Source organism: Peromyscus californicus, unplaced genomic scaffold, assembly GCF_007827085.1.
Source record: "Peromyscus californicus insignis strain IS unplaced genomic scaffold, ASM782708v3 Scaffold_9__1_contigs__length_137607984, whole genome shotgun sequence".
Taxonomy (NCBI): Eukaryota; Metazoa; Chordata; class Mammalia; order Rodentia; family Cricetidae; genus Peromyscus; species Peromyscus californicus.
The window spans coordinates 100,266,310-100,291,510 of record NW_026294617.1 but is presented as its reverse complement, the minus strand read 5'-3'; the positions used below and the strand labels follow the sequence as shown (position 1 = coordinate 100,291,510).

Sequence of the window (25,201 nt, the reverse complement as noted above, 5' to 3'; positions counted from 1 at the left end):
CTTTCTCTTGCAGTTTGTCTAAGTGAGTCTCATATGAAGAGGGATGAGCACATGAAAAAGTACAGAAGATAGTCGCTGGCTAGGGTTCCTAAGGAGGCAGAAGGGTGAAGGGGCAAGTTTTCCATAAACCATACTACCAAGGATTAGCCAAGCAGGGCATTTAGCAAGCACAGGGGAATGTGCAGAGAGTCACACTCTGGAATGTAATAAAAATAAAATGGAGCCAAGATGTGCAGGAGACAAGCAAAGTGACTCCCTTCGAGACAAAGGCTATGCATGCCTCATCCTTGAGAACAAAAGACACAAGAGCTTGGGGGCTCAGAGCTACAATCGTAGCTCTTGGGAGGTTGAGTCCATAAGATTTCCCAGAGAACAGCCTGGACTACAGAGTGAAACCATATCTCTAAAGCAAGCAAGAAAGAGAGGCAGGAAGACAGAGATAGAGAGACACAGAGACAGAGACAGACAGAAACAGAGAATAAAGACCCATGTCGTGTGGTCCTCATCACATAAATAGATTCTGAGGGGAGAGATGCCTGTCCCTTCACATTAGTAACCACTTCTAAGTAGCTTTTAGTGCATTCAGTGAACCAAAATGAGTTAAGCAATTAAAAGTAATAGGTTTTCTGCCCCCAACCCCATAATAGGTTTTTTTTTTTCACCAAAGCAGTAAGCCAGATCAAGCCCTATTGAAAAAGTGTAACAACAGGTTTATTTGAGCAAAGCAACTCCCACATGAGTTCTCCAGTCCCAGACATCAAGGCTGGAGAAGCTGAGTCCACAAACGGAGCAGAGAGACTTTATACGTTGTAGGGGAGAGGGGGATGCTGTATCCTCCACAAGCCGGGTTTGTGCCCAAGGATGGTCAAAAGCTGAGCGCTTTAGATGGGGACTCCGGCAGCTGGCAACTTCAGGGCAGGAAGCTGCGGTAGCCGTCAAGAATGCTGAACTGGGTTTTTTGGCGCCTTTCCTTTCTTCGGGAGACTCTGAGCTGGCAGGGATTGGAGGGTGAGACGGGAATGGGGCTTTCCAGATCGTACAGGATCGAGCTGGAGGTTCCAACCAAACAAAAAGTTACTTGAAAAAAGGAGTTTATGGCCCATTTCTGGAGTTATTCCTGTTCCGTTTATTTTGTGCCAGGTAAAACAGAACTGGAATGGAGCAGGTGGGCTGAGGGTGTACGGAAGGCAGAGAGCAGGGTAGGTCTCAGTAGAGTTAGGGTTTCTGCCATGAGGTTACTCCTAGGGAAGACGTGTCAACATTTTGAACTATGAGAGGGAGAAAAACGAAGGACTCGAGCAGCGGACCCGAGCTAGAATAAGCTAAGTAAGACAACCCGTCCAGGCTCCAGGACTAAAGGACTTTAATCTGTGCAGGGTTTGGTCATGGTGCTATGCGTGCTTTGCAATAATAAGCACAAACAGAAGCGAATGAGATACAGTAACATTTTCTTTGTTTTTAGGAGAGTGGGCGCTCCCTTTCTCTTCCTGGAAAATCAGCCCCACCCATCATTCCTGCAGCTCCTTGGCTGCACCAGCCGGCTCACAGTTATTCTGGCAAGCCGACCCTCGGGCTGGAGAAAGCTAACAAGAGGCCAACACCTTGGGAAGCAGCATCCAAGTCTCCTCTTGGTCTAGTGGATGATGCCTTCAGACCTAGGAGCATCCAGGAATCCATTGTGGCGAATGTAGTCTCCGCAGCTCGGAGAAAGGCATTTCTAGGGTCCCAAGAGATCTGGAAAGAGAGACCGTCCTTTGTCCCCCAAACTCAGAAGACCAACATGAGCTTCTCGGAAAGGCAAGAGTATAAAGCGCCATCCCCAGTCAACAGCCACATGTCTACCCACTCCTTATACAGTTCGCAGTTGCCATATATGTGCTATAAGCAGGAGTCCAGATATGACCCCCAAATAATGTCCATGGAGACCAGGTCTGAATACTGTCTTCCATTAGGTGGTTGCAACTATAACCCACACCCAAGGGGGTGGAGACACCAACCATGAAAGCTACTGTGACAACTCTGTGGGTTTTGTTGCTTATGTTAGTGATCCCTTGTGGGGTTTTTTACTTCTTAAATAGACTTCAATCCACTTTTAGTCCTGTGTGGCTCTCACGGGTCATTTATCTGAGTGCACATGTGTGTAAACACACAAGTGTGGAGCACTTCCTTGTCTGTGGATGCCTAAGGAACTGCTTGGAAGCCAACAGTCACTATGAGCAGGGTGTGGTGGTGTACACCCAAAATGAGGCAAGGCAGAGTACTAGGAATTCAAGATAATCCTCAGGCACATGGTTTGAAGCCAGCCCAGGGTACGTAAGACCCTGCCTCAAAAAAAAAAAACTTTCTTGCATTGGTATTCTAGCACTTATATATTATTCAAAATCTTAATTCCATTTGCCGAGAGTCCCATGCAACTCAAGTTTGCTCAGTTATAGTGAATTAAACATCTTCTTCATGCCTTAGTCCAATAAGGAATTATTAGAATATGGCGTATTAATTACAAGTAGTTCTAATAGCAAGGAGTATAAAATTCTTCTTATTAATTTTTAAGTTAGTTGCTGGGTGGTGGTGGTGCACACCTTTAATCCCAGCACTTGGGAAGCAAAGCCACATAGATCTCTGTGAGTTCGAGGCCAGAATGGTCCATAGAGCGAGATCCAGGACAGGCACCAAAACTACACAGAGAAACCCTATCTTGAAAAAAACAAAAAACAAACAAACAAAAAATTAAGTTAGCATATAAAGGAAGGGGTTTCATTTTGTCCTGTTTATATGCATGTGCCATTATACCTTGTTCTAATCCACCCATCACCCCATTGCCTTTCCCTACGCCACCAGCCTTTCCTTTGACTAGTTCCCATCCTTCCTATTAGAATAAATCCCTAAGGTGAGCCTGACATGAAGTATAATAATTATACAGAAAAGAATCTCCTTGGTGTTATTTCAGATATTTCTCTAAAACTTTTTTAGGTGCAGTTCAGGTGTTTTAGAAGGCTGAAACTGAAATGTTCTATCCCTTCTTCTTTCGTTCGTCTGTTTGTGACAGTGCTTTGCTATGTAGTCCTGGCTGGCTTGGTACTTCTTTTGTAGCCCAGGCTATCCTCAAACCCTTATCTTGTCTCAGCCTACCAAGTGCTGGGATTTCAGGTGGGCAGCATTATGCCTGGCTGAAATAGGGATGTTCTTAGACAGGACTATGTCAGAGTCAGGGAATTGTGAGACTCAGATAGACTTTGGAGGAAACTGTAATGTGTGGGAAGCACAAATCTAGGCATTGGATTTATTTCCAATCTACTTAAAGCCAGCAGCCTGAGACAGGGAGACTTGAGTTCAATCGCTCTCATTTATCAAATGAGAAGGCTGCATTGCCTAATTGCTTAGGTTCTTAGCAACTCTGATATTGTGAGATTCTCTCGGTAGAATGACCTTTGATGCATTGTTTACTCTTGCTCATCACATAAATATCAGATTATCTTTAGGAGTGGATGAGGTCGTTAGTGCCATGAAATACGTCACCAAAGGTCCCCAAAGGAATTTCCAAGTGGCGGGTTTTGTGTTATGTGGAGTGAGGGTTGACGATAGAAATATTAATGGATTGAAGGAAGTGGTGGATGAATATGCCTGTCGTTATGCAACTGTTCTTCATAACCATTTGCTTGGTTACAGAAAACATGCCGGAGAAGCATACACAAGGGCTGCTTCTAGGCTGTTCAGAGGAAGTCAGACGGCTGACTCACCTCTCCTGTAACCCATATCTTGTAAGCATGACCAGGAGGCAGGCCAAACGCCTGCTCCTCACTGCCGTACCCACCGAGTGTTCAATACAAGGGAGTTCAGAGTACTTCATACCATCATCAAGTTTACCCAGACTATTTTTTAATTTTAAAATTCTTGAGTGTTTAATCTTCTTGTCTGTTAAAAAAAAAAAGGATAATTGTGCTTTATTTTCCCTTTTAACTCTTCATCTTATCATGATGGTGGTATCTTTCACAGACTAAAAATGAACTATGAGGATGCAAATGGTCTCTTACCTTAGAAGTTTTTTAAAAAAATGGAAGAAATCACAGTAAGTTCTACAGGTGGGGCAGGAGTGGCCAGATACTAATTTGTTCGATTAGGCGGCAACAACATGGATGACTACTTTCCAAAAGTTGATTGCTAGCCACGTGTGATGCCTTATGCCTGCACTCCTAGACTCCGAGGGATGAAGAAAAGGGACTGCAAAAATTCCAGGCCAGCCTGGGCTATAAGTGACATCATGTCTCAAAACAAAAACAAACAAACCAAAAAAAGCAAAAAATCAACAGCAAAAGTTTCATTGTTAATTTATATAAAATTAACATAATGTTAATTCCTTTAAAGTATAAAATGTAATTATTGGTCACCTATGAGTTTTTTTTGTGGTTGTTTTGTTTTGTTTTGCTTTGTTTTTGTTGTTTTTTGTTGTTGTTGTTGTTGTTGTTGTTGCAGAATCTTAAAAGAATAATGTCAGGCTAGTAGAGTTTGAAGAATCCTGCACATATGATCCGTATCAGGTTCAAATTAACCATGGTGTTTGAGTCATCCTGGATTAGGCTGTTTTGAGAAATGGGAGACTTAAATGGAAAAGACGTTATTTAGTGGGTCCAAACTCTATCCCACCACTTTCTTTTGTAAGTGCTAGGCTTTATTTCCACCAGCTGATTTATATCACACTATTTGCTAAAACTCATTAGACTCAAAAGAAGCAGATGTTTTCGATATTATTATAAAATGCACTTGTCCTCTGCTTGTACGACACCCAAACTAGCATTTATATTGAGCTATCTGAACTCATTCTACCCAACAGAAAGGCTGCATATTTTGTTCGTGATGACTTTGAGTGTCTTTATCAGACAGTGATGCTTCCACAAGTCAAACTGTGTAGAAAATTTTGCAAAGCAAGAATGCTGCTGCAAATTAGCACTGGGTCCACTGTGGGATTTTCATCTAGTTGACTAGAAAGTGACACAGTTCCATCACTGACATTCAGCCACCCGTAGATCCAGGCTCTTACAGTCAGGAAGATGTTGCTAACTATTGTTCTAACAAGAATAAAATGAGTGGGTCTCATTTTCCAAATAATAGCAATTGTACAGAAGAGCTGTGGCTTCGAAAGATATGCAAGACACATTTCAATCACCAGCAGCTACATAATGTTTGTACTAAACCTGCTCTAAAGGTTGAGCATGCCAGTTATAGAGATGTTAATATGGCATTTCCTCCCATTGACTTTGAACATTGTATCATTGCATGGATATGAAGCATTAGTTAGTAGATGATTTAAACTTGAACTCTGAGTGTGATGACTGCACAGATTCTAGTCCCTTTGTGTTTGAGGATGTTTGGCAGCATCATGCACCTTGGAGAGTATACACTTATTAGGCCTTAATCATAGATATGTATGTGTATTAATGACTTCAAACTTTGGATGAATAAATATATCAATTAGGGACAGTTATAATGGAGAGGAATTGAAAGAATGTTTCTTTAAAAAAAGTAGATTTTCACACTTGGTTTCTATTCAAAGCAGAAGTAACTGCTACACAGTTCATACTTTCCTATCAAAAAGAAGTCTGTTCTCTGGCTAATTAGATTGTCATTTCTATTTCTCTTGGTCCCCAAAGGCTGTATGTGAAGACTCAGACTGAAAATCTAAATGGTGTTAGTAATAAAGTAACTTGAAAATCAACTCAGAAGCCTTTTCATTTCTGTCCGTGTAAAGATCATTTTGAGTTATTTTTCACTGCAAGGGAGATTTACTCCTGTCCAGTGCCTGCTTTGTAAATTTCACAAGTTTTCCAGACACGTTGTAAGGATTTCATACTGCATGGCAACATTTTAACTTTTTTTAAAATCATTCTGTGACATTTACTAAAGCATGGCAGAGGCTTGACTCACTATCAGGCCATAACGAGAGAAGCACAGCACTCGAGCCTTGCTGTGGGGAAAGAGACAGCATTCAATTCCAGATGCAGCATGGCAGAGATGACATAATGGTGAAGGGGCAGGTGGGGTGGGTGGGTGGAGAGTAACTAAGGACACTTTGGGGCATTGAAGAGTCTGGATAAGCCCAACTAACAGGGTGCTTGCTGCTGACAAGCCAAGACGATCAGAGGTCTTCTGGGGAGTGTTGAAAGATAAGGGGCTCGATTAGACATCCAAAGTGGGGACTTACGGTACACTGACTTTGTCACGTTCTTTGCTGAAACTAGATTTTCTGAGGAAGCATACTGATATGCTTAATACACTCATGCATATAATATGCTGATTGAACTTTGGCCAAGCAAAGACTGTCACTGTCACATTCAAAAACTTCTTTCCAGACTCACTTGAAAATACAGTCAATTTCATTAGGAAGTTGAGATTCCAGCCAGGAGTGGTAGCATATGCCTGTGACACCAGAACACTGGAGGCTGAAGCAAGAGGATCACGAGTTCAAGGCCAGCCTGGCCTACAAAGCAAGACCCTGTCTCATAAACCAAAGCACAGCACAGTAAAACAAAAAAGAAGTGTGGGACCTGTGGTGCTTACTGTTGTTCTCTTGACAGGATCTGGAGTCACCTAGGAGACAAGCCTCTGGGTGCTCCTGTGAGAGATTACATTGTAGTTGGCCTCTGGCCACATCTGTGAGGGAGGGACTTTCTAGGTCGATGGAGACACCCTAAAATCCGGCAAGACCGCTCCATGAGCTTGGGTCCTGAACTGCCTAAGAACAAGGAAGCAGCTGGGCCTGTTACTCTCTGCTTCTTGACTGCTGAAGCACCGTGACCAGCTGCCCTGTACTCTCATCACCGTTATGGACGGCACCCTCATACTGTGAGCCAAAACAAATCCTTCTCCCCCAAGTTGCTTTTTTTGGGTGTATTTTGTCAGCATATGAAAAGGAACTAATACAAGCATTTTTTAAAGATATTAGTCTTATTCATTTATTGGAAATCAATTCCAAGCATGAACACAGCCAGTACACGAGTGGCCAGCAGGCTGGTAGATTCTAAATTCACTGGGCTGTTTCTCTACCTTCCCAGTGTGGCATTCCAGGGTTTCTAATGCTTTGTCCACTTGGGGCTGGCCGAGTCTCACCATGTGAAACGGAAGCTGTCGTTTTTATATACACCTTCCTTAGCAGTTCCTATGGGCTTTTCCTGTGGAATATTAAAGCGAACAGCTAGAATGTGTTTCCCAGTCAATCAGTATCACACAGCACAGATTTTTAACTTTTTTTTTTTGGAAAATATTAAGGAAAAGCTATTTTTTTTTTTTGCTTTCTAATAAAGGGTCATTGTTTGAAAGCATACTTACATAATGAGGAATGCTTAAAAGGTTTTATGTGACTTAAGAGAAAATAGTAGGACTAGGTATGTGGCTGACTGGTACACTGCTGACCTAGCACACTAGAGATCTGGTTTTGATCCTCAGTCCTGGGAAGAGAGAAATGGAGGGAGACAGGGAGGCAGAAAACTAGCCCAGCTTACATACAGTTGCTGCATTAAAAGGTCCTTCCCCTGAGAATTCTGAGGCTCAAGCCCCATGCCTCATCTCCCGAGAAGACAGTAACAAGAGCAAGCCAAGATGGCGCCATCTCCCCAATGCTCATAGAAACAGTTGTGGGACCTCAACACAGTGCACGATCTCTCAGCAGCCTTGGGAAAATCACAACGTTGGGGATTGCTTTTTTTAGTATATACAGCAGCACTTTTCATGCAGTGATGTTTCACTACTCACAGCCTTATAAACATGACTGTTCATCCCTCTGGAACATCTCACAATGTTCTTCCCCGCTGTAAAAGCCAAGTCATTTCATTAAGGGCACTTAAAGAAGAAATGATCTCACCCACCACGCCCGGCTTATTTTTCTCTCCTTACAACTTTCTGGAAGACTGGCTTTCCTGTCCCCTTCTCCGTGGCTCTTGTCACCCTTTCTCCTAAGCCTTCCTCTAGCTCTTCTGTTACAGGAGGAAAAGCTTGGCTCACCCACACAGCTCTTTGTACTTTAATTTTTCACTCAATGTTCTGGAAAGGCTTTGTACAGTACAAACACCACACCATGATGATATGAGTGTGAGCTTTCCTCTAAATGGCCAAATACATTAGAACAGCTTAATCAATAGCATAATCTTGGGCCCAAATCCCACCCCCAAAGGCCTCGTCTATATTCCTAGGAAAATAGTGATGGGACGCAGCCTTTTCTTAGCAGTATCTTCCCTAGAAAGAATTATTCATGCACACAATTGAGACTTCATGTATTTTGGGGGGATATTTCTTCCACACGTGGTAGTCCCAGAGCACATGTTAGAAAGCAAAAGGCTGTCTTCTGTGCACCCATGCCCTCAGTGTGATGAAGCAATTGTGTCAGAAGCTAGATAGGAAACCAAACAAGCAAGACTGGGCATAATGGATTGATGGTCTGTAATCCCAGCCTTGGGGATGCTTCTCCAGGAAGATAAAAAGTCAAGGTCGTTTGGGAATACTTAGTGAAGTGGAAGTCATCTTGTGCTACATATTTAGGCCCCATTTCAAGTGAAAGAACGGAGCAGGAGTGGGAGGGGGAAGGGAGAGAGAGAAACTGCAGACATTTTGCAGTTCTCAGGGCTGCTCCCTGTCCCGTAGAGATTGGCCTCATTTCAAGACACATTCGCTAAGTTTTCCCCGCTGCCCAGCACCTCATTCATAGCACAGCTTTCTGCAGGACTAGCTAACAAAGGGCACAGAAAAACAAGAGTTCTTAAAAATGCACGAATAACGAATCAAGGAGTGATGGGTGCCCCTCTAGGGCTACGCTGCAGGGCGTTGTACTCTCGCTTACCTATAGAATCCCAGCAGCATCCATATAATAAAAGACCACTTAGCAAGGAAACATCCACTTACAATGGATTTAGTGAAAGTTGTGGATGACACAGAAGCCTTCAGAAATGAAAACCCAAAGACCTAGGGAGCGTGGTCCATTTTTCTGCTTAGTTTGATGCACAACGGGCAGCCATGTTGAAATGGGACTGGATAAAAAGGCGTGGCCTAAAGGTAGCAGCTTGAGGAGGGACTAGTTTGGGTTTCTCTATGGAATACGTAGTTCTCTCAAGTATGGGAAAGGGACTTCTGGAGAGAGACTCTAAGGGTCAAAAAGAAAAGAGTGACTTTCCTGGGTTTTACAGCTGACCTGGGAAAGAGGGACTCTAACGCTGTGACTCTCCCTAGGGAGGAGGGATTGCAGTTTCCATGACAGGCTTCAGAAGGAGCTTGAAGGGTGCAGGTTAAGAAGGTCTCTCCCACCACTGAGGGCTTTCTGATATCCTCCACATCCGAACACCCAGCTAATCACGGCACTCTGTTTGGCAATTCTGTGAGTATCTGAATTTTGTTTTCAGAAGTAAGGGCCTCTCAACCTTTTGCCTCAGATCTTCCCTGTTAATCCTTGCACTCCCATGTCCCCTCTCTCTCCTTGCACTCGGATGTCTCTCTCTCTCCTTGCCCTCGGATGTCCCTCTCTCCTTGCACTCCCATGTCCCCTCTCTCTCTCTCCTTGCACTCGGATGTCCCTCTCTCCTTGCACTCCCATGTCCCCTCTCTCTCTCTCCTTGCACTCGGATGTCCCTCTCTCTCTCCTTGCACTCGAATGTCTCTCTCTCTCCTTGCACTCGGATGTCCCTCTCTCCTTGCACTCGGATGTCCCTCTCTCCTTGCACTCGGATGTCCCTCTCTCCTTGCACTCGGATGTCCCTCTCTCTCCCTGCACTCGGATGTCCCTCTCTCTCCCTGCACTCGGATGTCCCTCTCTCCTTGCACTCGGATGTCCCTCTCTCTCCTTGCACTCGGATGCCCTCTCTCTCCTTGCACTCGGATGTCCCTCTCTCCTTGCACTCGGATGTCTCTCTCTCTCCGTGCACTCAGATGTCTCTTTCTCTCCTTGCACTCGGATGTCCCTCTCTCTCCTTGCACTCGGATGCCCCTCTCTCTCCCTGCACTCGGATGTCCCCCTCTCTCCTTGCACTCAGATGTCCCTCTCTCTCCCTGCACTCGGATGTCCCTCTCTCTCCCTGCACTCGGATGCACCTCTGTCCCTGCACTCAGATGCCCCTCTCTCTCCCTGCACTTGGATGCCCCTCTCTCTCCTTGCACTGGGATGCCCCTCTCTCTCTCCCTGCACTGGGATGCACCTCTGTCCCTGCACTCGGATGCCCTCTCTCCCCTTGCACTCGGATGCCCGCCTTGCTCCCTGCACTCAGATAATAATTGCATGGCAGTCTAACACAAAATGTAAAACAAAACAACAAATCTCTCCATATGAAAAAGCAGGTATACTTTTTTGCCTTCAAAAGCACTCTCTACTAAATAGGTCAACACTAGACTATCCTTCGGGGCCCTTCCCTCCCCATCATTGTTGTCCATTTTCTGCCACCGTGTGTCTTTGTCCCTCCCTGTCACCTAGCTCCCACCTCCAGCACCCTGACTGTCCTTATCAGCTGCTGCCTCTTTAAGTCTCTGTCAACAGGACAGAGAGCTGTGCTCAGTGACTCCCAGCAGCCCACGTGCTGATTTCTAGGAAAGCAGGTATGACCCAGTGCGCCCGGGACAGTCACCCTTCTCCTGACTGCCTGGGAGTAGAACATGTGATCATAGTTTTCGCAGACTTCATTTTATGAATGACCAGAATACTAATACTTTTTAAAAATTCCATTTGTCAGATGAAATAATGAGCTCTCAGAAAAATTGAACAAATTCCTTTCCTGAAATATAATCTAAGAATTTATCCTTTGTTGAGTAATCCTGAATCTTTGATTTCAAAGTATCTCAAATTACATATTCCACAAAATTCCATGGTATCAAAGTCACTTTTCCAAGATTAAGGTATTAATATCTGGCTGGGTTTTCAAAACCTGAACATTTAAAATCAGGAGGGAACCTATGGCTGAGCAGTGGCTCAGAGGAGGGGCTCACACCACCAGAATGGAGTCTGGTTCTCTTTCTTTCTATGTTGTGTTCTTACAGGGACCTGACAGCACAGCTTTTGTAGCCACCGACTGCCAGATTTAAAGTGACAGCCTTACACCTTAGTGCAATGCCGTCTTCGGACGTTAATGTCACTGTGCTGTAAAGCACTTTCCAATCAAGGGGAGCTTGATGCGTACAGAATGGAGCCAGCGTTGCTCCAGACATAGCCTCTCTCCTCCCTTCCTGTTTCACAGACAAAGATGATGTCATGGGCGACTGAAGGCGGATTTTATGTGGCAGTGTATCATTACTTCCATTCTATAATTCTCCCCAAATAGACACACAAAACGAAGGTGACCACCACAATGAGAAAAGCACTATGATGTGTGCTTCCAAAAGAGTAGAGCAAACAGAAGCAGCCAACAGCATGGCAACTGGGTCTAAACAGAGCAGCTCTGTAATTGGGAAGTTGATGGCCTGTGCTTCCCACCCGGACAGATGGTGCTCCAGAGACCCACAAGTCTGTCAACAGTGTGATGACGGACAGAAAGTCACAATCCTTTCATTATTAGGATTATATTTTAAACAAATGGAAATAATTGGAAAACACTCGCCTGGGCTGTTCTAACCTTATCACCTATGTCAGCCACAGTCAGCTTTTAGATAAACAAGGTGAAGATCCGTGCTGGAGACATAAGGACTAGAAACTATGTATTCATATAATCAGTATCTTATTGAAATCATCAGCCCAAAGGGGGGGGGACAAAAACAAAAAAAAACAAAACTGAAGAAGAGCTTGGTTTGGCATGATTTGTCTAACTCATCAAATCATCAGGACGGTGGGGAGAATTTTCTTTCTTATTTAGTTCGTTGTTGGTTAGTTTGTTAGTTTGTATTTTGGGGACAGGATCCATTCTATATACTCCAGACTAGCCTCAAACTCACTATGTAGCCAAGTCAGACCTTGAACTCATGGTAATCCTTTAGCCTCAACCTCTCAGAGTGCTGAGACTATGAGTAAGCCACCACACCTGGATGTGGGAGGTGTTTTCTAGATGTTAAGTATACTATTAGATGATGGTGGTGGTGGTGGTGGTGGTGGTGGTAGCAGTGGTGGTTGTCATAGTAATCACTAATTGTCTACAGTTACAACACACCAAACCCCATACAAAATAATTTACTTCTACCTCAGTTAATGCCATTAAATAGAAGGGAGGAGCTAGCTTTTAGATTTTTATGGCTTGACCCACTGAATAGATGGTATTTTTGTTTGTTTGTTTTCTTATGGGAATGAGAAACTCTACAGTGAGAGATAAATTTTGAGTAGAAAAACTGAAAGCCTTATGTTGGATATCCTTAGCTGATATTGAGTATAGATGTTTTTAAGCTTTGTGGAAACTGTTATTAAAATAAAAGAACCACCAGAGTATAATGAGAGCCACAAATGGTGAGGCTTGCTTCCTCTGTGTCAGACCGTTTGCATAGTTATTTAGTTAATCTTCACATTCACCGTGCTAAAGAGTTGCTATTGTAACTTTCATTTTACAGATGAGGAAAATAAGGTACAGGATAGTCTGGTTAGCTGGTTTCCCAAGAGCTATGGTCAGTCAGCTTCCCAAGAGCTATGGTCAATGGCTTCTCAGGAGCTATGATCAATGGCTTTCTAGGAGCAATGGTCAATGGTTTCCCAAGAGCTATAGTCAGTTGGCTTCCCAAGACCTGTGATGAACTGGCTTCCCAAGAGCTATGGTCAATGGCTTCCCAAGAGCTATGCTTGTAACTGAGACTCAGGACTCAGTTCTAAGCTGTTTACTTTGGAGCAAAGCCTGGTCTTTTAATCTCTGCACCATAAAATCAGAGTGTTGATGCCAGAGAAGGGATTAAATACTATTTATTTCAAATTATGTCAGCGGGAAGCAGACACAACACTCCACCATGCCATGACAGGACCTTCTAAACACTGATTTTAATATATTTCAGTAATTCTGTTGCTGAAATAAGGCTACCTTTTCTTTTTACTTTTTTCTTGCTGTTTTAATTGGTGGGTAGGTGGTTAGTTTTTGAGTCAGGGTGTCACTATATGGCCTAGAACTTTCTAGGTAGACCAGGGTGTTCTCATACTTTTGGCAATCCTCCTGCCTCTGTCTCTTGAAAACTGAGATGTATAGATGCATGGCACCACATTTGGCTTAAAATGACATTTCTCATAACAAATACAATTACACAACTACAGTATGTTCTGAGCACTAAGAGCAAATATTTCAATAAGATCTTCTGCCTATGTGTGCAGTGCTGAGCAGTGAGTTCTCCCAAAGGAATTAACTGGATCACTACTCAGCCTTCTTGCCTGCACACATTCACCTGTAGATACTCACTTACCCACAGGTGTCACTTCAGTTGGCTGTCATAGTGAGCTGAGCACTCATAGGACCTCAACTCCCTCCAATCTTGGACCCTGTAAGTAGTGGTAGAAGCAAAAATACAAAACCATAAGGTAACATAAGCTGTGACTGCTGACAATACACACCACAGTGATGTCTGGATGTTTCGGGAGTGGGGGGGGGGCATCTGCTGACTTGAGTACACACAGCAGTGACACCTAGAAGTTAGGGTAGGTAGGGTGATATCTGCTGACTTGACTACACACAGTAGTGACACCTGGAAGTTAGGGTAGGTGGGGGTGACATCTGCTGAGTATCATGCACACTGCATTGACATCCCAGATGTCAGAGCAGGTATGTGTGTGGCAGGGGGTGTATTTTCTGACTGTAGGACACACCGCAGTGATGTCCAGCTGTTAGGTAGGCGGCATATTATCTGCTCTTTGTAGTCTGTTAGGGTAGGTGGGGTGATGTCTCCGACTATAATGTGCACTGCAGTAACATTTCAGCTGGTGGCAGGGACTCATTCTGTGACAGCTTCAGCCTCCAGCCTTCGAGTCCACCCACGACTTCAGAGACACTGCTGCTCCCCAAGTCTACAATAGCCGTACCGTCCTCAGAACTGCAGGCTTGCCCCAAGCCTTGGAGAGCTTCAACCCACGATACTGCTCAGCACTTTCTTAACATCTTGCTGCTACCGAGAGTGCAGACTGGTTTAAGTCCCATGTGGCCATCTGTCTTAAGTCGTTTTTACTCACTTTAAGATTGTTAGTTCTGAATGGATGGCACGTACTTCCTGTTTGTATTCTTCTTCACTGTTGGCTCACTTCATTCCTGGAGAAGGGTGGGACAAGAGCCCTGGTGGGGACAGCAGCAGACTGTCTCCACGGGCCACTTGACAACTGTCTATGGAGGAAGTTCTATTTCAGTGAAGAGAGCCAGAGCTTAAGCTGGAAGCTACCCAACATTCAACGGCCAGAGCAGAGAAGAAACCTCCAGAGAGAACACTTTGAAAATGGCACAGAAGTGTTGACGCCAACTTCGTTGTCTTTGTGTGTAGTGCATGCATGTGCGTGAGTGTGTGTGTATGTGCATGCACACACTTTGAGATAGATCTCATTCTGTAGGCCAGTCTGGCTTTGAACTCATGCTAATCCTCCTGCCTCAGACTTTCAGAACACTGTGATTACAGGCATGAGCCATCATGCCCACCTACCTCAGCTCTACCTGCTTCCTCCACATCAAGCTGCTTAAACTCCATAAACTCCTTCCATGGATACAGATCCCTAACCCTGCAGTGCTATGTGTTGGCGGCTTGAAATGCCTTTCCACACTGCCCCCCAAACCTTGTCTCACCTTCCAAGCCTCAACCTACAGGCTGGCTTCAACCTACCATGTTACTCTGAAGTATTTCTCTGCTCTCTACTCTTCTGCTTCAACTAGAATGGGCCTTTGCCCTTATTTATCCCCTGTTGCTTCTAATGTGAAGTCTGTCCATAGCACTTTCGTTATGGTAGTCGGGTCAGTGCAACCCAGTGCCAGCCTATCAAATCCCTTTTCCTTCAGGCCTGTTCTTTGGACCTCATGGGTACTAGAGGCAAGTATTTACCAAGGAGCCACATCCCCAGCCCTTGCCTATCACATTCTTTAATAGATATGACAAGTATTCATAATTTGTCATATGTAAGTGCTACAGCATCTACAGCCAAATTCTGGAAAAGCAGGAAGAATGAATCTTGTCCTCTATATTTCTATACAGTCACAAAGTAGAATGTTTTGGTCCCAAAGTCACAAGCCCTCCCATGTCTTTTATATCACGGATACTACAATGGGGTTTCCCTGCAGAACTAGTTTAGAAACGTCCTTTCTAAAGTCCTGTGCTCATTTTATATTTTTAAATTGAAAATTACACCTTTTATGTAACATCTTCTCTTAAGTGCAGTCTTAAAGTTGGATACATTTCAGGCCCAACAAAAACCTGCATCCACCCTGGCTCCGGGCTCGTGGACATTTATCTGTGGCCACAGACTGTAAACAGAGCTGAAGGAAAAGTCAACAGTGGTTCTGGTGGGTTGCAGAGAGGTGGCACCTGCTTCCTCCTGGGTGGGGAAGCTGAGGATTGAGTGGGGGAGGTCAGCATCCACTCCCTCCTGAGGAACCTAGACGGAAACACCGAAGCCTGTTGTCTCCACCTCCTCTACTGCCCACAACTCCTAACACGGGGTGAATTAGAACAGAGGGCCAGAAAAGCCAGGGTTCCATACTAACAGAAAACACGTCATACTGGCTCAAGCAGGTTTGTGACCGACCGTGCGGTAACACTATTGAAATTCCAGGGGGAAACACAATACCAACAGGCCAGAAATAGGGAAAAAGGGAAGTCGGAAACAAAATCAAAAATGAGGTTCCATGTGGCCTCCCAGACTTGAAAAAGGAATCGGGTTTCCCTGCCCCACCTCCAGCATGGCCTCCAATCAAGGCAGCAGAGTATTTCTCCGGGGCCTGCACCAGTACTCCGGAGTTTAGGTTATACTTGGGCAGAAGCAAATTCTTTCGTGGTGCCAAGTACAGAAAAAAAATTGAGACCACCACTGCTTCCATTATGTAATGTAAACCACACTTAAATATATTTTAGAGACACACAGTTTACATAGATACTAAAATTAGGATGCTTTTTTCCCCCCTGAATTTTGGGATTTGTACATTTTGAGCAAACTAACTGGATCTGATCCTCCCCTCCTCCTCCACTTTGCTCATCCTGCCCTGTGCTAGTCTTTATTAATGGTGTGGCTGTGGGAGAGGCCCTTCCCACACTGTTTTAGTCATTTATAAAGTTGGTGTGTGATATCCCTCTAACCCCATGGGTCTATTAATTATCGTTTTCTTTCCTCTTTTGAACAAAACCATTTAAAATACTTCTTTCCAGGCTGTGCACCCTACTGATTTTTTTCATTCTATAAGTGCTTACTGAATACCTACAGCCTTCTGGCCATTGAGTGTACAGTGATGAACGAAAGAAACACTGCTTCCCTTGCAGGTTGTAGGTGGAACTCAATGCTTGGATGTGGGATTAAGCCAGCTGTCTGACTCTGTGGTGAGATAGCCTGGGCTCACATTCCAGGTGTGACTTCCCCGTTTTCGACTTTGAGCTGTGTAGTCATCAATCCTCTGCACACTGCTAATTAATTCCTTCTCTTTAAAATCGGGCTGGGGTTAGGATATCCACGTGCCCGAGGTGTGTCTCCCTTAATGGATGCTTCCACTTAAGAGTCAGGAGGATGAGCGCACAGGCCCAAGGGAGTTTCCTCATGCCTCAGTAGACGATTCCGGCCACAGAGAAAGATTCTCCAGTTTGTGTCTTACTTTGGGATTCAGCTTCCAGACCGTGAACTGATGTCACACTGAGATGTAGCGAAAACACCCTTTTTAGTTTTCAGAATAAGCCCTGTTTCTTTACCGTCCTACGCCCTTGGGGGCTCGAATGAGGAATCAGGAGTCAACACGACTCCAGTTTCTTCTGACCCTTGTCCTGTTTGGTCTCCCCAGTGTCTGCCTCTCCCTAGAAATGAATACCCTGGCCAAAAAGATATTACTGAGAAATGCGGGATTTACTAAAGAATTTATGGAAGCGCAGAGGAGGTGAGACCACTCCCTCTGCAGCTGACCACTTAAAAATTCCTTCTAGCCAGTCCCCACTTCTCTCCCTAGCTTCCGGGGATCCCACAGTGCTTCAGCCCTTCCCTGCAGCAACAACCGAGGCCAGTCCTTATTCAGAAGGTTCATCAGTCCCTCACTTCTGGACAGTTTGTCCATAGTTTGCCTTTTCCCTCGGGCTTAAGCTTACTTGCCATCTCTGTCCTGGCCTGCAGGAAGGCAGGCCCCTTCCACCAGATGCAACCTGGACGGATGTGGAAATCCAGTTCTGCCCCTGCTGAAATGCAGAAGTTGCGCTACAGGTTATTTGTATCTGTCAACAGGACTTAACATTCACAGCAAAAAAAAAAAAAAAATTTGCTAAATGAATTGAATTTTTATCATTGACCTTTGGGTTTCAAGCCTTTCCTGGCCTTGTCTTCCTACATTTTATCCCCTGGCAAACTTTCTTCTTCCTGCACATTTTCTGTAACAGCCCCACTTGCCTCCAGAACCCAATAGGTCACAATTCCTTTTGTGTGTGTGTGTCCCCCAGTAGATTATGAGTTCTATGAAGGCAGGCATCGAGACTTTTGTAGCTCAGCACCCAGTACAGTGTTCGACTCCATTAAGTTTCATGTATATTCATTGAATTAAGGAATGAATGGATAATGCAGACTTTTCCACAGGTCGTATTCATTATGAGGAAGTATGTACTATGGCTTTTGTAGACAGTCCCAAATGCCAGTAGACTAGAATATGAAAGATCCACTGTGTTTTCAACTTGACCTCACCATTGTCTTTCCCAGGCTAGAGCCTCACAGAAGATAACATCATGAATTCTTTATTTCATTTGCTTGTTTTTTTCTCTTGTTCTTTCTAACCACAAAGCAAAGCAAACATAATATCTGGAGGCATGTTCTTAAAAAACGCTTGTTTTAGCTGGGCAATGGTGGCACACGCCTGTAATCCTAGCACCTGGGAAAAAGCGGTAGGAGGACCGTGAGTTCAAATCCAGCTTGGAGGTATATAATACACACAGACACAGGCACACACACACACGCACACGCACACACACACACATACAGTGAGAAGAATAAACCATCTTCCACTTTGTTTTCCTTACAATAAAATGAAGACACCCACCATAACAGTATTGTCAAAGAACTAGGTGGTGCCTATGGGCCCTCCTGGCACTTACAAGGATTTGGTAAACATGAATCCTATTAAACTCTCTCCTTTCACCCTTGCTGTAACTGGACTATGTTCTAGGAGTTCAATATGCTCATCACTCTTCCTCACCTTTCCTAATTTCAGCTAGTTCCTCCCTACAGCTGTTTAAGCCCTCCCTTCTCCCTCCTGTCTCTGCCCTCCCCCTTGCTTGTTTTTGTGAGAATCTCTCATGTGGCCCAAGGTGACCTTGGACTTCTGATCCTCCTATTTCCACCTCCTGAGTTCTGGAGTTAAAGGCATGTAACCACCTCATTGGGTTTACGCAGTCCTGGGGATCTACATTGGTTAATGCATTAGAAATAACCTGAGAGTGAGCCTTCGTTGCCTAATGAACGAAAGGCATAATAATAATAATCCTTCTGGATTCATTTGACCAAAAGCAAGACCAAATTTGAATTCTCCACTTCTTTCCCCACGCTTTCTGTCTGTCTGCAGTTTGTGGTTCCTGGCCTGTCTGTGGTGTGTCTGTTGAGTGAGTCTCAGTCTGTGCCCTGTTAATGGTGCCTGGTGCCTGTGAGCTGTGCCTGAGTCCCATGCCTGAGTCTGTTCTTGTGTCTGATTCAGTGTCTGGTCCTCACTGTATCTATTGGACAGCTCAGAAAATGTGATGTGGGAAAGGATGGGGATTTTGTTTTGAACAGAGTCTTCAACAGAGTCTACAAGGGAAGCAGTTACTCTGCCCATGTGACTCACAGTAACACTCAACATTGCAAACAGATGTTTCCAACCTTTAGCCACATGCTGCTTGCAACATTTATGGTGGCTTTATGTTTTATTTTTAACATTATTTTTAATTGATCCTTTGGGAGTTTCACATCATGCATCCCAATCCCACTCATTTCCCAATCTTCCCATGTCTGCCCTCCACCTTGTAGCCTCCCCCTCAAAATAAAATAAAAATAGATAAATATAAGTGAAACAAAACATTTTGTTCCTCCACTTTTCCCTCCTCTCCATCACACACTCTTTTGTCCTGGTGGTCTTGGGAGCTGCGGTGTGTCATGCATTACACCCTTTTGATCAAACAGCTTCACTTGCAAATGCTCATTGCAATGAGTTGTTGGTCTGGTTCAAGGACCCTGGCTTCTGCTACACCATCAATACTGGACCCTCACTTAAACTTCTCTCTGATATCCTGCTGCTGCCCTGAGTCATGGAGATCCTGTGGCTATGGTCCTATAGGACCAGTATATGACAGGTCATAGATGGGCTGGATGTGGGCCTGGGTTGTACCTGAGTTGGTACAGGTGTGGGTCAGGGCCAGCTCTTCTGTGTACATGGTGAGGGGTGGGGCCAGCTCTTCCCATGTAGGTTCAGCTTCCAGGGGCAGTTTTCCCCAGGTCAACAAAGGTCAGGGCCGGGTCTCCTGCACCTATGCCTCTGGGAACAGTTCTCCCAGGAGTGGGGGGAAGCTCTCCTGCTGAGGTGGCTGGCGAGGGGCAGGACCAGCTCTCCAGTGCCCAAGCCACCAGGGTCAGCTCTCCCATGGCCCTTGGTGGTAACATGGGCCACAGGTATCAATACAGAACCCAGTTGTGATAGGACCACAGACCCAAAGATTGCCTTCTGCTGCAGCTCAGGCCCTGATGTCACCATGGCCCTAGGTGCCTGTGCAGGCCACTCAGATTGGTATGGCCCTGGTGCCAGCATGACCCTCAGACACCAATGTGACCTCAGATTGTGGCCCAGACTCTGGCCATCCACATGACTTTCAGTGGTAAGATGGACCATGGACATCAACACAGACCCCAGCTGTGGTTGGGCCATGGACCCAGAGATGGCCCTCTGTCACAGCTCAGGCAGGCCTGGCTGTCACCATGGCCTCACATGTCAGCCCAGATCTTGAGCATTCACAAGGACTTCAGCGGTAAGATGGGCCATGGACATCAACACAGACCCCAACTGCAGTTGGGCCATGGACCTAGACCTGGCCCTCAGTGGCAGCATAGGCCAGGACATCACATGGCCTCAGATGGCAGCATAGGTCACCCATATCAGCCTGTTCCTCACCCCAGTTCAGTTCCACTTCTATCCACAGTGCAGGTACCACACTGCTTCTCCTTCTCTCCCATTTCTCCACCACATACCTGTTCTTCATAGTGGCGCCCACCCACCAGCCTGGGGCTGTTCTGTGTGACTTTGAGTTTTAAGGTTGCTTCCAACTTGTGGGCTGCTTTAAGCAAATGATTACCACGAAACACACATACATATATTCATTATTCTGGGTCAGGGTACAGAAGAATATGTGACTTAAGATAAAGCTATACATTAGTTTAGTTTGTGAAAGCTGATTGCGTGGAAAATTCAAGGAATAACAAGGTTGGTTATATTGTTTTGAAGGTTAAACAGACTGTGCACACAGGAGGCCAGCAGGTTTAGTACAGGGTCTTAGATTATCTAAAGGCATAGTATTAACTTGGCTGCAAGAGATGTTTTCACAGAAATGCATCCCTATAGGGATTGAACCCAACACTTCCTATGCACCAGGAAAGTACTCTACCAGCTGAGCTGAATTCCCATCCAAGAGTTCTTGAGTTTCACTAAGATATATATCAGCAAATTATTCCATGACTGCGGTGGTTTGAAAGAAAATGGCCCCCAAAGGGAGTGGCACTAATGGGAGGTGTGGCCTTATTAGAGTGGGTGTGGCCTCATTGGAGGAAGAGTGTCACTGTCAGGTGGGCTTTGAGGTCTCCCATGCTCAAGCTACACTCAGTGAGACAGTTGATTTCCAGTTGCTTGTGAATCAAAGATGTAGAATTCTGAGCTCCTAATCCAGCACCATGTCTGACCACATGCCACCATGTCCCACCATGATGATACTGGACTGAACCTCTAAATGGTAAGCCACCCAATTAAATGTTTTCCCTTTATAAGAGTTCCCATGATCATGGTGTCTCTTGACAGCAATAGAAACCCTAACTAAGACAGAGTTGGTACCAGGGACTGGGGTATTGCTGTGTTAGGCCTGACCATGTTTTTGTTGGGAGGAATTTAGACTTTGGTACTTTGGGTTAGGAAAGTAGTGGAGTGCTTAAGCACTGCTTTAATAGGCCACATTAGTAGGAGCATGGAAGACAATGGTGCTGAGAATGATTTGAATTGTGGGGGACTGGCTCAAGGAGTTTCAGAGAAGAATATTAATATGCGGCCTGGAGATCGTTCTTGTAATATTTTGGTGAAGAATGTGGCTGGCTTTTGCCCTTGTCTGAAGAGTCTGCCTGAGGCTAAAATGAAGAGTTTTGGATTAATTCCATCAGTAGAGGAAATCTCAAAATAACATAGTATAGACTCTGTAGTGTGGTTATTAATGGAAATTCTAATGAAGATTTATAATGAAAAGGAGCAAGCTGAGCAAGGAAAAAAAACAAAATGTAAAATTTGAGGAGAAAGGGAACACCAGGAAGTGGAATGGAACTAAGTACTGTGTTCAAGAAGATAAACAGATTAAGAAATGGAATAAAAGGACTGGTGACCTCAGGGCAAGATCCCACCCCCCAACCCCACCCCCCACTAAGTTTTCAACTTGTGAAAAGTAATTAAAGAAAAGCTTAGAGCTGGATGTGGTGGTCCACACCTTTAATACCAGCACTCCAGAGGTGGAGGCTAGTGGATTTCTGAATTCAAGGTCAGCCTGGTCTACAGAGCAAGTTCCAGAATAGCCAAGCTTAGGTAGTGAAGGTAACCATCGAAAACAGAAAACTGGTGAAGATGTAATTGAACAAGGGGCCCACATTCCAACCCCAATAAGTAGCAGAACTTGGCAGCTTTTGTTAATCCCACCGATGGAAAAAAGACAACTACCATAATTTAAAGTCAAATTTGAAGCAAGCTTCAATTAAATATTGTCCAGGTTGATGGACTTTCTGGCTAGGTCCATCTCTAGTTTTCCAGAAAAATGTTCCCAAGTCATGTTTTGCAGTGGCTTAAGTATTCCCTATCAGGTCCAATCAGGGACAAGCATACATCCTGATGTATCTCTGGCCTACACCGAATCAGGGGCAAACCTGTATCCAATCAGGGGCAAGCGTACATACTGATGTATTTCCTGCCTGTGAACTTTCCACCCACATGTATCAAGTACATCTGGTGCAAATGAGTCAAATAAACTTGTTTAGGGGAGTGAAAACATGTGGCTTGTTATCTCCCATAAACAATAGCCTCCAGCATTTCAGAAACTATCTGTCCTTGGGTAAGAGGCTTGCAGATCAGAGATATTTTTGTTTCATGGATCTCTTAGGCATAATAATTATAACTTAAAATGTAACTTTGGCTCTCACATTCTCCACTTGAGTTGTATCCCAAGTCAAATCCTTGACTCTGTGATGGGTACCATACTGTTTATATTGGGATCTAATAACAATCAGCTTAATGGCACCTAGATAGTAATTATCATCTAATTAAGGCATCAATGATGCAAGAGCCAACAGTAATTAGCAGAAGCAAAAGGGCCAAAGGCCCTGTGATGACAGACATTAGAGTTATTATCTAGAAGGAGCCTGCAAATGAGAATAGGGACCAGTCATTTACTTCATCTCAGATCCCCTTTTTTGCAATGATTTTTTTCAGTACAGCCAGATTATTTCTAATAATTCCAGAGTGGTTTGTATAGAAAAAACAATTTTCTCTTAAAGTCATACAATACCTCTCTCTTTTTCATATAGCAGGTTGAGTGCCCTATCATATCATAGAACTATTTCAGCTAATGACTCTACCTGTTGATAGATCTAGGCCTATTTTGTTTTAACAAGTACCTTTCCTGGTATGTCAGTAGGCACTATAGGTAGCTATTTTTGCCCCCTGTGCCAGGGAGTTTCCTTTTGATCTAATATCTAGCCTCTTGGGGGACAAGGAGTGACATACTCTCTTCTGTAACTACTTCCTGCTTAAACTAGGATGCTGTTGTCAGGGCCCAAGAGGCCTGGAATGCTAGTCAAAGGCAAGGAGGGAATTCAGGCAGTGGGGCAATCATCAGAAGCATCTGGCTTACTGACCCAGCTGACGAGACAGAGCATTCACGTTGGCTGGACTGGTCCACATCAGCCTTCTGCAAGTCCAAGGTTCACAGTCATTTGGAACAGGTTGTAGTCAGCAAATGATGTTTGGATGTTGTCTGTCAGCCAAGTGAAAAATCAGCGGAGGCAGATATAGACTAGAAACAGAAGTTGAAAGAACTTAAAGGAAAATATTACATTTGGAATGTTCAGGTCCATAGTCCTAGTAGTTGGGGGAGGGGAGGAGTTCCAAGAGAGAGAAAGGTACCATCCTCAGGAGGGGAATAGACAGGAGGGGAAACTTAGGCTGTACTTACCTGGAGTCCTTTTGACCTGTGAGAGATGGATCCAAGTTTTGTGATTGCCTAGATCCTCTGAAGCTTACATGAATTTTTAGTTTACAAAAGACATAAAAGTTTTAGATATATTATTAGTATAACCAATCTGTACTGAAATCCACATTGTAGAAAAATCAGATAATAGGTGTCTATAAAACAGCTGGATCAGAGTCACACCTTTGAGTCCTAGCAAAAGCTACAGATTTGGGTGAAAAAGCATGAACATTTTTTCCCTCTGTTCAGACAGATAGATATAGATTGGACAGAGATGTCTTTGGACTAATAATAAGCACTTTCAAGTGTATATTAGAAGGCAACCAAAGGAAATTTAAAATCTTGAGCTTGTGACTAAACAGTAAGTGGTTAGTGTTCTACCAGCTTATCAGAACTCCATTGATCAATGCTAAAACTCTGAAATTTTGAAATCTTAGTGTAACAATAGCATAGAAAGAGAAAGAAGTCTGAAACATTACCCATTTTCATATATTTTAAATCACTTATTTATACCTTTACAACTTGCATTTACATCTTAAATCATTTTGTGAGACCCTCAGAACTTAAGCTTTCACATTCTCAGACCTTTATATATCTTAAAACATTTTCTTAGGACCTCAAAACTTACATAGAGTTTAACCTTTTTTCCTTCCAGCTAATCATTTACCAGATACACAAGTATTCATTACTGAAAACAATCATTTCAAATCATGTTCCTTTAATGGAAAGTTATATCTGAAACCTGTTTATCTTTTAATATGAAGCCTGTTTGCAAGGCAAACCTGTCTGCTTTTACTCAACAGGATACCTAGTAGCTCTAGAAAAGGCAAGACTTAATTTTTACATATGAAATGAGCTAACAAGGTGGATGCAGTGTTGGGGAAGAACCTGGTTGCCTGATGCTGCTAAGCTGACAAAGTTAGCCTAGTGGTCAATACCATCAGAGATCTGAGAAGGATAAATTATAGCAGGAAGTATAATTCAAATGGCCTATGTATCAGTTAAAATGACAGAAACTAGTCCATTACCTAGATTGTCATCCCAGGCTCCTGTGGTCTCCATGACATTGAGGGCAGAGGTACCAGGGTAGCATCAATCTTTGGTTGCCAGGCCAAAAAGGTCAGAGGCTTTCCTGTGGAGGAGGAACATGGCGGGACTGGCTTTACTTTGTCTAGGCAAAGTGGGGCTGCAGCACAAATCTTAAAAGGGTCTTATTAATAAAACAAACCTGGAGTAAGGTATTGGGGTAAACACTGAATGATCAGAGAAGCAGAACAACCCACAGCCACCTCACCTTGCCAATTCCTCAGCTGATCCTGTTTCCTCAGACTGGAAGCTTCTGAGTCCTCGTCCAGAATGAATCTCAGCTGAACTGCTGCTAAAAGCCTAAAAGCTTAACCAGCTAGTTCCTGGTCCTCATGCCTTATATACCTTTCTGCTTTCTGCCATTATTTCCTGGGATTAAAGGCTCACTTTCTGGGATTAAAGGCATGAGTCACTATGCCTGGCTGTTTCCAGTGTGGCTTTAAACTCACAGAGATCCAGATGGATCTCTGCCTCCCAAGTGATAGGATTAAAGGCATGTGTGCCACCCTTTTCTGGCCCCTGTATCTAGTGGCTTTTCCATTCTCTGACCCCAGATAAGTTTATTATTGTGCACAATATTTGGGGGAATACAATATCA

At 44.2% G+C, this 25,201-nt stretch overlaps 1 protein-coding gene and 1 long non-coding RNA gene across 2 annotated transcripts in view; one reads left to right on the top strand and one right to left on the bottom strand.

Moving 5' to 3' along the window:
* Synpo2 (synaptopodin 2) overlaps positions 1 to 5,846 on the top strand; it is a 172,148-nt gene extending 166,302 nt beyond the window's left edge. The window contains exon 5 of the mRNA XM_052731240.1: positions 1,463 to 5,846. Within this exon, the coding sequence (XP_052587200.1) occupies positions 1,463 to 2,002 (540 nt within the window). The 3' untranslated portion in view covers positions 2,003 to 5,846. The remainder of the gene's footprint in view (positions 1 to 1,462) is intronic.
* Positions 658 to 24,654, bottom strand: LOC128105937 (uncharacterized). Its single transcript, XR_008216542.1, has 5 exons — positions 23,186 to 24,654; positions 17,170 to 17,256; positions 13,324 to 13,399; positions 1,602 to 1,734; positions 658 to 1,049 (listed from the first exon to the last, which is right to left on the bottom strand). It is a non-coding gene; the product is annotated as an uncharacterized LOC128105937 (long non-coding RNA).
* Between the last annotated feature and the right edge of the window lie 547 nt (positions 24,655 to 25,201).